At 39.2% G+C, this 16,349-nt stretch overlaps 1 protein-coding gene across 14 annotated transcripts in view; it reads right to left on the reverse strand.

Annotated features, from left to right (window-relative positions):
• kiaa1109 (KIAA1109 ortholog) overlaps positions 1-16,349 on the reverse strand; it is a 67,197-nt gene that overhangs the window by 40,711 nt on the left and 10,137 nt on the right. For 13 of the 14 annotated variants that reach the window (XM_056269014.1, XM_056269020.1, XM_056269019.1 and 10 more), the window contains exons 11-37: positions 16,093-16,249; positions 15,843-15,921; positions 14,920-15,011; positions 14,146-14,263; positions 13,910-14,065; positions 12,855-12,952; positions 12,539-12,717; positions 12,315-12,421; positions 10,195-10,388; positions 9,366-9,575; positions 9,036-9,173; positions 8,756-8,932; positions 7,656-7,784; positions 7,443-7,562; positions 6,943-7,223; positions 6,615-6,859; positions 6,339-6,534; positions 4,997-5,792; positions 4,308-4,378; positions 4,045-4,218; positions 3,440-3,560; positions 3,213-3,359; positions 3,001-3,122; positions 1,412-1,596; positions 873-1,094; positions 580-791; positions 322-473 (exon numbers count right to left, since the gene is read on the reverse strand). In XM_056269014.1, the coding sequence (XP_056124989.1) occupies positions 322-473; positions 580-791; positions 873-1,094; positions 1,412-1,596; positions 3,001-3,122; positions 3,213-3,359; positions 3,440-3,560; positions 4,045-4,218; positions 4,308-4,378; positions 4,997-5,792; positions 6,339-6,534; positions 6,615-6,859; positions 6,943-7,223; positions 7,443-7,562; positions 7,656-7,784; positions 8,756-8,932; positions 9,036-9,173; positions 9,366-9,575; positions 10,195-10,388; positions 12,315-12,421; positions 12,539-12,717; positions 12,855-12,952; positions 13,910-14,065; positions 14,146-14,263; positions 14,920-15,011; positions 15,843-15,921; positions 16,093-16,249 (4,878 nt within the window). The remainder of the gene's footprint in view (positions 1-321; positions 474-579; positions 792-872; positions 1,095-1,411; positions 1,597-3,000; positions 3,123-3,212; positions 3,360-3,439; positions 3,561-4,044; positions 4,219-4,307; positions 4,379-4,996; positions 5,793-6,338; positions 6,535-6,614; positions 6,860-6,942; positions 7,224-7,442; positions 7,563-7,655; positions 7,785-8,755; positions 8,933-9,035; positions 9,174-9,365; positions 9,576-10,194; positions 10,389-12,314; positions 12,422-12,538; positions 12,718-12,854; positions 12,953-13,909; positions 14,066-14,145; positions 14,264-14,919; positions 15,012-15,842; positions 15,922-16,092; positions 16,250-16,349) is intronic. The other variant, XM_056269010.1, reaches the window with a different exon arrangement.

Raw genomic sequence — 16,349 nt, forward strand, 5'->3', positions numbered from 1 at the left:
GTTTGGCCTCCAGTAGCTAAGGGTGTTGCTAAGGGCGCAGTGATAAATAGAACCGTTGGGTGAAGCGGTCATAGCCGTGTTTTATCGTGAATAAAGCACAGCTATTGACCAATCAGAATCAATGATTGTAACTAACCGTTTTATAAAATGTATATAATATTTCATTAATTATTATTATTAATATTATTTTATATTTTTGGTACGTTCTGATATCCAGAAAGCAGAGTGACCGATGGCAAATATAATATACAGCATATATATATATATATATATATATATATATGTTGTATATTATATAATAATATTATAATATATATGTACCTGGACATGGCGGGAGCTTGAGATCGAATGTTGGTTGGCGCAGCAAAGCTGAACCAGATCTCCTTTATAGTCAGCTTCATACTGCTGGAGTCAGGAGGCGGAGGCAAGAGGGGCAGGTCCTTTTTTAGATCATCTGACTCCACTCCCTCATCCTGCACAGACAAACGTGAGTGAGAAATAATGTGAGAAACAAAGACCAAAGGAAAACCTACAAGATCTTAAATGGCCATTAACTATAAGTGAACAACATATGAGAACCTGTTCGTCAGAGTCTGAATTGTTGTTGGGTTCAGAGGTAGGGCTCTGTCCATCATTGGGCAGGTTATCATCAGATACATCAGTGCTGTAGCCACTTCCTGTCTGAGAACCACTAGAACCGTTTGATTTCGAGACTCCAATCCTGACGCCGTTGTCGGCCTCGCCCATCACCCCAAAAGCACTGTAGAGCACGGCCCCTGACTGCCGCCCACCTGAGGAAGATCCAGACATGCATTTCTTACTCCTGAAATACACATTTTTTAAGCTATCTGAAATTCACATGTGTATAATACCTTTGACAGTGAGGTTCTCAATCCCACACTCAAACATAATCCAACCCCATTTCTCAGGACTGGCCCCAGAGCGGGCATGGTCAGGGGTGTGTTCTGGGACGTGCTCGGTAGAGATGGAGGCCTCAGTCTCATCCACTAAAACAAAGTCATCAGTTTCTTCCAAACTGAAGAGAACCTTAGACTTCTTGAAAGGAATGGCAGTGATGGCACAAGCCCCAAGGTCTGTTAAAAACATGTATGGAACAAACTTAGTTACAATTCCAAAAGGCATTCAATAAACAAAACGCACACAAAAAAACAAATGTATTTCTGTCATAAATTATTATTGATAATATTGACTAATTTATTAAATTATTTATTACCTATTAGAATAACTTCTAATAAAACGGAAAATCCATGCGATAGGACATACAATGTCCTTTATAATGTTATCATACAAAATTATTTGACTGCAGAATGCAGCAACTGACCAATCAGAGAATTCTCAAGAGACGTGTAATAAATATAGTATGGGTATAAATTTGAGTGTGTGTGTGTACCTGATGAGTCCAGGCCACGGAGTTGGCTGTGTATGCGATGTATGTTGAGTCTGGCTGCGATCTCTTTGCCTTTCTCGATCCCAGCATTAGAGCGGAGAGAACCGCTAGACTGAGGTGCCATCTTAGACGCAGACGAGTACTTCTCCATCATAGCAGAGGGCTTTTCTGTGTCCTCCACTATACCCCTACACATCACACATTAACAGTCAGAGCAGTACAAACTGTCAAAATGATATATATATATATATATATGTGTATGTGTGTGTATGTGTATACATTTATATATATATATACACACACACACACACATACACTCACCGGCCACTTTATTAGGTACCCCATGCTAGTAACGGGTTGGACCCCCTTTTGCCTTCAGAACTGCCTCAATTCTTCGTGGCATAGATTCAACAAGGTGCTGGAAGCATTCCTCAGGGAGTTTGGTCCATATTGACATGATGGCATCACACAGTTGCCGCAGATTTGTCGGCTGCACATCCATGATGCGAATCTCCCGTTCCACCACATCCCAAAGATGCTCTATTGGGTTGAGATCTGGTGACTGTGGAGGCCATTTTAGTACAGTGAACTCATTGTCATGTTCAAGAAACCAATTTGAAATGATTAGAGCTTTGTGACATGGTGGAAGTAGCCATCAGAGGATGGGTACATGGTGGCCATAAAGGGATGGACATGGTCAGAAACAATGCTCAGGTAGGCCGTGGCATTTAAACGATGCCCAATTGGCACTAAGGGGCCTAAAGTGTGCCAGGAAAACATCCCCCACACCATTACACCACCACCACCAGCCTGCACAGTGGTAACAAGGCATGATGGTTCCATGTTCTCATTCTGTTTACGCCAAATTCTGACTCTAACATCTGAATGTCTCAACAGAAATCGAGACTCATCAGACCAGGGAACATTTTTCCAGTCTTCAACTGTTCAATTTTGGTGAGCTCTTGCAAATTGTAGCCTCTTTTTCCTATTTGTAGTGGAGATGAGTGGTACCCGGTGGAGTCTTCTGCTGTTGTAGCCCATCCGCCTCAAGGTTGTGCGTGTTGTGGCTTCACAAATGCTTTGCTGCATACCTCAGTTGTAACGAGTGGTTATTTCAGTCACTGTTGCCCTTCTATCAGCTCGAACCAGTCTGGCCATTCTCCTCTGACCTCTGGCATCAACAAGGCATTTCCGCCCACAGAACTGCCGCTCACTGGATGTTTTTTCTTTTTCGGACCATTCTCTGTAAACCCTAGAGATGGTTGTGCGTGAAAATCCCAGTAGATTAGCAGTTTCTGAAATACTCAGACCAGCCCTTCTGGCACCAACAATCATGCCACGTTCAAAGTCACTCAAATCAACTTTCTTCCCCATACTGATGCTTGGTTTGAACTGCAGGAGATTGTCTTGACCATGTCTACATGCCTAAATGCACTGAGTTGCCGCCATGTGATTGGCTGCTTAGAAATTAAGTGTTAACAAACAGTTGGACAGGTGTACCTAATAAAGTGGCCGGTGAGTGTATATATATATATACACACATACATTATTTATATGAGAAATATAATATTTGGACAAACATTTCCAGTTACCTATTCATGCGCAGCTGAGTAGCAATCCGGTCAAAACACAAGGCCACGAGAGAGACATGTGTGACACTCTTATTGGAGGGTGAACCTTCTTCTACGGATGCCTGGAGTACACAAAGATTCACCTACAAAAAAACATGCACACATATTTACGTCTACAATTTTTACGACAAGCTTTCTCCCTTTCATACACACACACACACACAAACAGGTACCTTTGGGACAGTGACATTAGCCTGCAAACCCTTTATCTTCACATTGTCAGGCTTGATTGACAGATCAGTTTGTCCATGCGGTGTGCTGAGAGACCCAGGGGTGGTTCCCTCTGTCTTAGATATTTTGTGCTCTGCTTTCGCTGTGCTCTGGAAAACGCAACATTCATCATGATCACGTTAAAGACAGAGTGTGCTGTCATGTCTCTATGTTGGTATTGATCACTTACAGACTCAGAGACAGTGGATTTACTGATCTGATACACTTCATTAAGCACTTTCCCATGCAGGTCATCCAGGATTGATGCAGGGTGGCGAATACTGGCAAAGTGAACCATGGACTCAATATACCTGGACAGAACAACAAAGATGATTTCACAAACAATGTGGCATTTAGTAAAGACCCCATTAAATCACTTGCTGAGAACATTTTTCTTTCCTTTGAGTTATTTCCTATGTTAGCAAAACATACTGAAGGGCTTGTTTGTTCCTTTTCTAAACAGCCAATAGGCTTTAGGCATATCACAGCCATGATTTGGATGCAAGTCAGATGCAGTTGGTATTAGGAGAAGGGACATTCTCATTCCAGAGAGCATTTGTTTGGACAAAAATCTGTGTAGTGCATGATTACATCAATTTTCATCCAAAGGCATTCAAGAAACAAACCAAAAAACAACACAAAAATGTATTTCATCCACATTATTCATGATAATACTGACTCATTTGTTGTTCATTTAATATTATCATAATCAGACAGAACTAAAAACCATAATTTTGGTGTCATGGGGTCTTTAAGCACATGGTGGGCAATGGGAGAGCTGCAGTGATGTCTGACCTGTCTAATGCTTCAGCGACTAAAGGAGTCAGGACCACATTGACCGCCCCTTTGACCTCTACGATGGCTGTGGTTCTCGTCTGGGCAAGAGGCTGATCAACGGTCCAGTCCTCTGTCATTGTGTCCTCATCAGTGTTGTCCATCGCCCGCTTGTCAAGGGGTGTGTAAGGTGTGCTGCAGATACATGCACACAAAATGCATGCTTGTAATTATGCTGCATGATACTGAAACAACCACTATTGATTTGATATGTCTCGTATTACCTATTTATATCGCCCATGAGCTGAACTCCTCTGTCCAATAGAGAACTGGCAGACAAACCGGCCTTCACCATCTATAAAAGGACAAACAAACAGCATGCTTACACATGGGTGACTTTTACAAAGAACTTAAACAGGTCATTTTACCCCAAAGTTACTCTTTGCATGTAGAAAATTAAATGTATTATGTAATTATCATATTACATACTGTTCATTTAGTAAATTAACATTCTGTAATGTCTTAATTTAAATATTTATATTTATATTTAAAGAATTGGAATGAATATTAATTACTAATTATTTTTAAAATTATTTCAGGTTAAATGAATTATTATTGTTTCATATTATTATTCATGACAATAACATTATTTCACATCAATATATAAAAAAAGTACTTTACAATTTATATAATAAAAATAATAATTTACAATTTATATACACAGCACAATAAATGTATACATTTATATATTAAATTAAGGACAGGGCTTCTTTTTCAAAACATTTATATTTATAAAATATATAGTTAAATATATTAATAAATTACTATTCATTTGGGAAGGGTTGCTAAATTGTCAGGAAATATTTGTTCCGGATATTGGTGGTGAAATATGACCTGGACATTTCTTCTTAAAATTCACCACTGCATAGATAATATTTTACAATGAAGGAAAAACTTGTAAAAAAATATTTACCTTAAAAGAAGGGATGGACAACTGGTCAAAGGAGGCGGAGCTCTCCTCACTTGTAGGCGTGTCAAGGTCAAGTGGGCGATGCAGTGATGACTTAGATGTTCTCTTATTGGTTGGCTGCTTAACAGTCCAGTTTGACACATGATAATGTGCAAGGTAAGTTTGGTAACAAGCCATTAAATGTGGCTGCGTTGTCAGAAGGCCAGTCTCCGCCTTCTCGGTTTCAACAGATCCCTCCTCCTCCAATCCAAGTGCAGAGACAAATGAGGCTTGGGAGGTATGGCTAGGTATCGGAGGTGGGCGGCTCTCAGCGATTGACAGAGGTCCTTCCACGCTGTGGTATATGGAGGTGCGGCTGTGTTCTGTGTGGGGCTGACCCTGTTGTCTTCTTCTGCGTTTCCTCCCTGGATAGGTACCTGGACCTTCATCGCTACTGATTGGCTCAAACTCCTCATTGGCGCTAAAGTATGCTTCACTGTCAGCCACAGACATGGAGGAGTCAACAGAGCGATATTGATGGAATGTGCTAGAATCAGCTGACGGTGTGAAAGGAAATGCTCCGTAGCTTCTTCTCTGCCTTGGCGAGTCTAAAACGTTTTCGTCGCTACGGGAAACCTCGCTACTAAACTGCACACCAGTAGGAGGCGTGGCTTTCTCTGCGAAGACAGCAGCCGATAGGCTCTTGGTGCTCCCAAGGCGAGCTGATTGGACAGAGGACTGGCGCTTTAAAGGAGAGCGGAGCGGAGAGCGTAATGGTGGACCCTCAGGGATTGGACCATCAGTGGTTACATTCATTAACCTGAAAACATACATACTGTAAAATACACATACAAACAAAAATGTAGTGGGAATCGAGAACCTGTTTTTAATCAGAACCAGTTTTATTTTGCAAAATAGTTTTTTGGAGCTTACGCTTTAAGATTGAGTTTTGCGCTAGCAGTCTGATTTCCAGGAGTTGTGAAAGGAAATAACAAACAAACTGTTCTTTTGAATTGGTTCTTTTAAGTGAGTCAGTCTACAAGACTCATTAATCAGAAATGAACTAATTAATCATCGGTTATTCAGTTGTTAGCCTAATTTGTGAGTCTTTTATCAGTGTACACTACCATTCAAAAGGTTAGTAAGTTGAAAAATTAAGTTATTTTTCATTTGACAAAGGTGCTTATTGGAGCCCAATTCCACCTCATAGTAAAAATGTGAGAAAAGTTTAAAATAAGGAATAAAAGTCAAATTGTGAAATACAAAGTTCCCATTTTTTTGCAAGACAAAAACTCACAATTGAGATATAAAGACGTTATGAAACTGGAATTGTTTCATACGATACAGAAGCACATGTCTGACTCACTCAATAGAAGGGGAGGGACTCTCTCGTTCTCCAGCTAACAGAGGCAGGGCAGCACTGGAGGAAGAGTTTTCCTCAGAGGAAGAGGCAGAGCTGTGAGAGCGCAGAGGTACGTGAAGACTAAGGTGCTGGCCACGTTTCTCCAAGTCCACCATCGGAGCGGGAGAACACACATCTCTTCGCATAGTGACACCTTTAGCTGAAAGTTAACCAATAAAGTAAGTATTATTAACATGACAACCAATCGGCATCATCATAGCCACACAAAAAAGAATATACCATCCGGAAGTTTAGGTGTTTCCTTAGTGACGATCCATTCTCCTGGATGTAATAATGACTGTCCATAGGACAAGTCACTCTCTGCACTGACGCTGGAGAAAGCGGAGCTTGATGAGGGTGTGATTTCCTCCAAACGGAAGAAGTCCAGGCCACCAACCGAGCCGCCGAAAAAACGGCATCCACCAAGACAACCACAGCGATTCCGGCTCCGCTTATATTTCTCCTCCGGCCAAAGGAACCAAAGTCTAAAACACACATAACAACATGGTAAATATGTTTGCCTGCACATTAAGCAATAGACAAAATACAATAAAAGATATGCTTGAACCTTTTTGTTTTCATGTCATGAAGCTCCAGGAACTGCCTCTGGACCTCATATTTGGCTGGATGGTCAGCGGCTAAAGCCACATCAGCCGTCATGAGGTTAAAGTTCACCGAACCGGCTTCAAGCCAATGAGAGCGCCGAAGGAGGGGCGGAGGGAGGCCAAGCCGTGCAACTTCCTGTTGCTCAATGAACTGAGCGATCACTACGTCTTGCAGAACGGCACTGATGCCTTCGCCGACAGCAGCTGTGTGCAGATTACACGTGGCCAACCGCAAGGCTCCGGTCTGATGGGCATACAGACAAAACAGTTATTTTAAATTGCAATGTTAATTTACAATAACATTTTACAAAATGTACAATCTAAGTTTTTACTGTATTTTTGATTAAATAAATGCAGCCTTGTTGAGCATAAGAGGATTCTTTCAAAAACATACGGAAAAAAAACTTAATTACTCCAAACTTTTGACTGGTAGTGTACATAATCATCTCTGATAGTCACTAACCTTAATATTGGCTGCACATCCGTGTTCAACAATGAAAACCTGGGCTCCATCAACTGTCAGTCGAGTCATGGTGTACTTCAGATCCTCTGATGTGCGACAGGGACCAGGCAAGGCTGCATTCTACACATACAGACAAAGACTCAGTAGTGTAGTCATTTTGAAAATGATGTGAATATGACAACTCAGGGATGCGTGTGAGCGTTTCTGTAATACCTTGGCATCACACACTCTACGATCAACTCCATGTTGGCAGGTGACAGATGGTTTTGGCTGTTCAAGCTGGAACTCTCGGGACAGTACATGAAACACAAAGCTCTCGCCCCATTCCAGAAGAGACGCACACTGAAACAAACACAACCAGTGATTAACACTAAACTGTGATTAATGCTGTCACTAGACTAAAATAATAATTCTTGAATAATCTCTCTTTTTTTTTCACTTAGTAGCTTTTCAAGGGGGAAAATATGTGAAGGTTCACAATTTGTTTGGATTACCTTAGATAAATACATAATATTAATGACAATGACAAATTTATTTTTATTGCTATAACAGCCTCAAATGCCAGATGCATGGCAAATAATAATAATTTTTAAAAAAAAAAGTACTTTTTACAACATTATAATAACTTTATATATTTCATACAAATTTGATATTTCATACAAATATTAAACTGATGTAAAAAGAACATTTCAGATTTCATTTAGTGCACAAGTAACATTTTTTTTCAGGATTCTTTGATGAATAGAAATTCCAAAAGAACAGCATTTATTTGAAATGCAGATCTTTTGTAACATTACAAATGTCTTTACTGTTACTTTTGATCAATATAATGTGTCCTTTCTGATAAAAAGCATTAATTAATTTTTTTTTTTTTTTAAAGAATCTTATTTTTGAATGGTAGAGTATAAAGTATGAATCATAAGAAATAAAAAACATAAAAAAAATGTCTTTGTGTGGCATTCTGTTGATTAGCTATGACAATTTTGACGTGTCCCTCAGTGTGTACAAACAAACAGGAAGTAAGCAGCAATACAAATAAATGTTCGAACATTCTTTTCTGTGGATTTTCACATAGGTGTTTTAACAAAATTCCAACCTTCACATTCTTGCTTTTTAAATTCTCTGGCCCACATGCCTGTTTTATTTCTATTATAAGTGTAACTTCTGTAAACATTTTCATTCAATCAAACACAAAGAGGGACACGTCGAAAAAATCTTTGTACGAGGTGATTATGCCACAGATATTGCTAGAAATATTCCTTTACAAATGTTACGCATCCGTTTTGTAGTGTCAAAATGAATGATTGAGTCACCTGTGGCACACTAACTCTTCCTGTAAGAGCTCCAGCCTGAACGTCGATGAGCCAAGCATATTCGAGTGTGTCACTACCCGCCGGTAAGCCCTCCGCTGAGAACATGGCGTGGGCTCTCATCTGCAACCCTGAGAGGCTCAGATGCCCATCTCGCAACACAGCATCAACCGTAGGCCGCTAAACACTCAGAAGGGAATAAATTACCCAATACAGAAACATGACAACTTTAAAATTTAAAACCTGAGAGAATATGAATGGGGTCACTTCCTCCCACTCCCACCTGATAGTTATCGCTGACAAACACATGTAGAGGCGAGAGAACAAGCTGTAGCATGGTCTCCTTATAACCCTTCTTCATCTCAAAACACAGACGCTCCAGGAAGCCTGCAGGACCCTCTGGGCCGTCACTGCTACAGTGCTGCAGACAAGAGTACAAACAAGATTTACAACCACACTTGGGATTCCTAAAGGAAATATCAGTGCCTGCAAGGCATCAAAACAATAGTCACATAATCACAAATATGCTAATTTAACAATGATGTCATCACTGATGTCTGGGACACTGGCTTCTATGAATGAAATCGCTGGTCTCCTCTGAAGCGGTACTGACCGTTGGAAGGCGTCCATGGACCTTGTGCAGATTGACGAGTACGGTGATGTCCCAGGGCCGTAAGGAGAGAGGATGTGGGGCGTCTTTTGAGCGGTTCTCCTCCAGGCCAACTCTGGTCCAACCAGATGATGAAGAGCAGGAGCTCAGCACAGGGCTGGACAGAGACTCCTCAAAGTCTGTGTACATGTCATCCTCTCCAAAATAGTTTTCCTGCACATTACATTCATCAACAGTCATTTTAAAGGTATATTGCAGCCAAATATAATTTTAAAAAGTCATTATTTACTCGCCCTCATTTCTCTGATATTTTTATCTGTCATTATGAACTGTCACTATATTAAAAAGAATTACCATTTTGTGTTTCACGGAGGAAAATAACAGGGGGTTTGTAGAGCATGAGTTTGAATAAATAGGAGTCAGCGGTTTTAGTGATTAGATGCATCTGCACAGTTTAAAGTCACAGTGAAATCAAAATTGACCATTCTTATTTTTAATATTATAAATGATTTATCCATGCATATCATTATTTAAATAAAATCATGTGCCCTCATAATATTTAATCAAATTAACTTCCAGGGATCAACTCTTGCAGTGACATCTCTTCTCTTCTCTAATGACGTGTTTACTGGCGAGAGGCCGGGACAACCTGTCTCTCACTTGACATCACAGCAATACCAAATCACAACCATCCAGTCAATTCCAGATGGACAAAATCAAGTCCCAACCTACATTCTTTCTTCATGAAGCTGGGATTTACGTCACAATATGGAAGAAAAGTCTCTCGCAATTTCTGTTTCATGGCGACTTCAAGTAGAGTACATATGTATACCTTGATGGACACCAGCGCTCTGAGGAGAGGACCATAAAGGGTGACGTGGGAGTCTGGGCTCAGCTCCATCTCCACATGTAACCGGTCAGGTGGCAGCAAGCTGGGGTCAGAGGAGATTCGAGGTGGAGGAGGCACAGGTGGAGCGAGCTCTGGCGGGCGCAGTGCTGACAGCATGGACTCCTCTATTTCTGACACTGCAAAAAACACGTAATGGAAGGTGAAGTGTAAACAGGTCAGATTCTGGAAAATACTTATTAGCAACAGAGATAATATAAGTAAACGTATTCACTACACTACAAGTCAAAAGTTTTGACACTTAACTAAACTGATTCATTTAACCGTTTGAAATGAGACTGTTTGACTAAGTATTTTCCTTAAATGCTCGATTTTTTACGAAGCTTACAAAAATAACATTTAAATTGTTTTTTTAGTGCTGTGAACTTTTTATTTATTTATTGTGTATAGAGGGAATGCATTGATGTCACGTGTCCCACGTGAACACGCCCCTTCAGCTGGACTGAGTGGCAAAAGAGCTGCTGCGTGACTGGATTTAATAGGGGAAACTGCGGAAACGAGAGTAAAACAAACGATGTTTGGACTCGATATAAGTGTTCCTTACAATTTAGGCCTACCAAAGATCCAGTGATCCATACTGACATGCAGCCATTGTGTTTCCTGACATTTGTGTGCCTGATTTCGACGCCGGGGAAATACGTGAAGCAAATTTGCCTGTGAACGCTTTATAAAAATACAATATAGGTAGGTCTAAATCCAGGTGATCACTCATATCAATGTTATATATAGGCTATAATCATATCGTCCAGCCCTAAAACTTGTAGCCTATAGTTTTTTTTTGTCATGACAACGCATGTGGTCATGTAAACACGGGAAACCCGTTTTCTTTTACACTGGTAGTTTTTTGCCTCTTACTCGGATTTCGCATTATGTAAACGCATTAACCTGCTTTCTGCTTTTTTTTTCTCATCTCGTGCAGCAGAAGTAGAAGTGGTTCAGTCAAAACGCTGCATCTGTAACTGCATGACATGAGAGAATATACGAGCTGTAAGTTTCCCGCTGACATGTTGCAAGCTTTATTTAACATCAACCGACAAAACAAATGAAGTCAGATACGCAAATGATTGTTTTGTCGTCACACGGTCATGGCCTGATTTATTAATAAAGTCATGTAAACACGGTTTACTTGTGTTGTCATGGTTACTGGTTTGCATGTAAACGGGAAACTGGTTATTTAAATAAGCTGATATATGTGAGTTATCCTCTTACTGGTGTGCATGTAAACGTGCTCAATGATAACTGCAAATCCACTTTTCTCTGGAGTCAAGTTGATTCTATGAATTGCATCGATCCATTTGCTTCTCTGTTCTGTAGCTTTTGGCAGTCTGTAAAAATATACCTCAGATTTCTTGTGAAATGTAGTTGTACAGTCAATCGCAAAGCTCTTTCCCATTTTAGATGTGTTTTTTGTGTTTTTCACGGCATTCACGCTGAAAACCAATGCTGCCGCTCAGTCTTTTTGCCACTCGAGTGGGCGTGACCGCAATCACTCCAGCTGACGGTGACGTCATACGCATTCCCTCTATTAACAATTACAGAACTTTAAAAATATAACAACTAATTTAAGTAAACTGATTAACATTATATATAATACAATATTGACAAACCATTTATAAAAAAATGTCACATTTATTTATGCTTTTATATGGTGTATAACTGTATATAAATAAGTAATAGTTACAAGTTAAAACATTTGGTATCAATATTCTATGTAAGAATCTTATGTTTTATGTAAGGATCTTCCATTTACTTCCGCACTTACACATGCATGTCTCAATTACTGAGATAATCATGTGTAATATTTATATTCTTCTGAAGATGATAGGATCAAAAAAAGTAGCCAGACGGAGCTTGGGCAACATGCGGGTCTCACATATTGGCCGATGGGCCCCAAATTAAATGTCCAGCATAAATACAGTTTAAAAAGACTTTATGATGTTGGTAAATAAATGTAGCTTTTATTTGTTTTACCATATTTTGGTCATTAGATACTTATCTAAACAGTAAGTTTTTGCAAGATTTATTGGTATTATTCAAACACCTACATGATTGTTTGAGCTGCTGGTCAGATTTCTGAGGGTAGATGGGATGCCAAGTATAGTCTATAATCAGCAGGAAGTTCGGCACACTCCAGCAGTCCACCCAACCAGCCCTGGAAACAAACACACACACACACATACACACAACAATAGAGTCAAAGGGCAGCGCAAGCAAGAAGCAGCAGAAAAGAAGAGGGACAAAAATAGAGCAATGGTGCTCTTTTACTCACGCTTGAGTCATGTTCCTCCAGCGAGGTTTGCTGTTTTTGGGAGGTGCACCTTGCCCCTCTGTTGGCATATTGTTTTCTGGAGGGGTCTTGTAATGCTGGTAATCCTTAGTAAGGGTGAGTAGCGGGTACCGGCTGGGGTTACAGTCAGGCAGACACAAGCGCATGTCTGTGTCCTCAGCCTGTATGGGAGTTCAGTGTCATTAGGAGTGGATTTAGGTGAACGCTGATGTTTTAATGTCAGGCTGTAATGCTTGATCACACATCATTCAGCACAGCAGACAAGTGCGTGTAAATGTTTGCGAGGGTGTACACTCACTCTCAAACAGAAACGTGTGTTACAGGTGGCCGGGACAAACTCGTGAAAGGGCAAAGTGAAGTCAATATTCAGCGTTTCCCCACAGGCAGCGATATAAACTACAGACAAAGAGCATGAGCAGGTGGTAAGTTTTTCAGAAATCAAGGAAAATTCTAAATAAAACCAAACTCTAGGGTTTAAACTGATGTTCAGCAGTGAGCTTGACGGCATTTTACAGTCCAAATTCCTTTTGTTAAGCACTACTACAGGAAAGCATGGAAGTTACTATCATACATTCATACTACTATCTGTTTAGATCTCAAATAGTCTGAAAATAATAAAAAAATTCAAATAAAAAATATATATTTTGAAAGAATGCCAAGCAATTTTAATTTCAAATTTTAAAAAACTAAATGACTTTTCAGAAGCATTATATGCATTATGCTTCTATTATTACTTTTAATTTCTTTTGTTATGCATTTCATGTATACTAATGTATACTTTTATCTTTTATTATAATTAGAAAGCATGTTTAATCTTATGTTATATTATTTATGGTATTTGTATTTGGTCTTATGTGAAGTTCTTGGTGCTTATTGTAAAGCACTTTGAGATGTATTTGTTGTATGAAAGGTGCTATACAAATGTATTATTATTATTATTATTATTAATTATGTTAATTATTATATAAACAAACATTAAAAAAAAAAAGTAAATAAATACAACACACAAAATCTCTTCTTCGTCTTTCTTTTGGACAAAGAAACGATAGATCTTTTAAAAAAAGTTGATAGACCAACTTTTGGACAAAAAAAAATCTATTTTAATATAATCCAACAAATACAACTCAAACTACCATCATGTGGAAACATCATACACAATTAGAAATGAGTTGATTAATCTTCCAACAACCAGCTAGTTGATTAGTGACTAGTTTATAGAATTACATAGTTTCAAAATTGCGTGCCGTGCGTTCTCAAAGCCGTATTAATTTGTTAGATTTCCTTATAGTGTTTTCATTTCTCAAACTCTATATTATTTTTCAGTCTTGCATCCATTATGAAAGTCTTGCTTACCATTCTCCTGCTGTTTGGTGGAGCAGTCGATCCAGTTGTGCTGATTGGCGGCCCAAATCATCTCAAACTGGTGAAAAAGTATCTTAAACTTCCATGAATATGGAACGAATGAGTAGATGTCCGGTTCACTATCGCTGGCCCAGTCCTGGATCAGATCTACAGATCACAACAGGAGGAGGTCAGGCGGAGGACAGACATCAGCTCATGGTAACTTACAGGTAAGAGAGAAACATTACCTGTGAAGAAGTTTTTCTGTGCATAGATGAAGTGGTACGTGGCTTTGTAAACCTCGATTTCACACTGCCAGGACTGGGGCATATTCCACACACGCGGATAACTGGCTATGACATGAAACTGAGGAGGTCAAAGACAGTTGTTAATATGCAGGATAGTTCACTAGTCGTTTTATTTCGCTTTTTAAATTTAGCTTTAGGATTTTAAGGTACTATAAGTGTTTTTTGGGGAATATGAAGCAAAATATGGCCCATGCCTTTTTAAGCTGAACATTTAAGACATGTACAAGGACATTAAGAGAATGTGTAGATTTCATTGTTTTTATCATAGGTACTATTACAGTTTATCACTAATAAAATTCAGAATTTATATTCATCACTTGTTTCAAAAGCCCAAAACACATCTATGCTGACACTACAGCCCTCCCCAAAGATTTGACAAAAACAAGTGCTGAGTGGGCAAATGTCAGCAAATTGGCCTCATAATATGTAATATCTGAATTATTACAAAGATTACTTCTCTAAATTCAAGTTTTGTAACAAATTTCCCATCTTCGACAATAAATACCAAGACAATTACTGTCAGATCTCAAATCGCCTGCAGCAAGCAATGTTCCCTTTATCTGTTTTAGTGAAAAATAGCATAGTTTTCTGCATTAAAAGTTTATTTGAAGGGCTATGCTTGGAGTCTGTATGAATAGGTCAGACTAGTCAATTTTGACAATGTGTAGTTTTGCATATCTCTTACAAACACACAAAATCATGTGCCGTACTCACAGCAAGCATCTCAGCCTCTAGCAGTGTCCTGTACTGCATACTGCTGGTTGTATCAACATGTAATAACTGGCCTTTAACAGTGGGAGAATAACCTAAACAGAGGTTAAAGACAAAGACAGTATTAGCAAGATATGAAACACAGGACGGGAAAATTGCCATAATATATATGTGAATACACATTCATAATATAATGTGTCAAGTTAAATTTACATTAAATGTACACTATGTAACATTTTTTTGTTTAAAATTAACAACATTTAAATAATGAGTCAATACATCAATCCTTCTTCCGCAACGTGTTTTTCTCTTACCCTGATTCACTATGGTAAGCCTATTATAAGTGTGTATATGTTATACCTGACAGGATGGTTTTCACGGGAAATTGCGTACGCTACTTTGTTTATTTGCTCTGGCTACTTTGACGCATATATGGTGTGGTAGTGGCATAGGTTAGTTGTCACGATGAGGTTGATATGGAGCACGCTAAATTTTGAACCTCCGGGAACACAGGAGAGTCTGCTGGCAAAAAGTGAACGCGACAGAGCTCGTAATAAAACAAGAATCAACATTAGCTTGGCTTTTCGGAGATGGCGAGAACTGAGGGATTTGAGATGTTCTAAAAGTGACGCGGAGATGGCGTTTACTACTCAACAGGTGAGTAAGGTATTTTATTGAACAGATAAATTGCCATATGTAGCTCTCTAACAGAGTTCATTGTAAAGCATTATCAATTGTGAAGGGTCGTATTCATTCGCACAGTCACGCAGAGCCGAAGCACAACCAAAACAACGATATTCCGCAGAATGCATGCAGTTTTTTTTTTTTAACCCAAAGTTATATAGTGTACATTTTAACAAACAAAACGGTCAAATGTCACCCTCAAAAACTACTTGAGTAATTTTTCCGTAAGCTTTGACAGTTACCATTCTCCCCAACAGTCATGGGTATGTTGACCTCGAGGTAAGAACCTGCTCCTACATTCACATGGACCGCATTAGTCTCCTGTGAAGCCAAATGGATTATGGGTTAGTGAATGAACAAAGACAGAGGTCCACATTCTTGCTCAGGATTTTATATTCTTATGAATGCAAGCCAACATTGCCCTAGAAAACATTTATACATAGGAGTGCGAGACTCAGAAATGAATCATTAGGAGTGTATGCGTGTAAATACCCTATTTTTGGTGAATAGCAAGTCTATTGTTGCATCAGCTATGATGTTCATACGCAGCTCAAAGGCTAGGATTTGTCGGGGTTTGCCTGGTGTGGCAACATCGCTCACTTTCATTGGCTGATAGTCTGCAGGCAAGAAGAACTTCCACAGGCTGTCTCTGTAGGGGTCAAATCGCAAATATAAAGAATGGACTATAAAAGTACAGTATCATTCAAATGTTTGGGGTAATTAAGAAATAAAATTGATCAAAAGTTATA

This window comes from Rhinichthys klamathensis, unplaced genomic scaffold (assembly GCF_029890125.1).
Source record: "Rhinichthys klamathensis goyatoka isolate OS25496 unplaced genomic scaffold, OSU_Roscu_1.1 h1tg000280l_1, whole genome shotgun sequence".
Taxonomy (NCBI): Eukaryota; Metazoa; Chordata; class Actinopteri; order Cypriniformes; family Leuciscidae; genus Rhinichthys; species Rhinichthys klamathensis.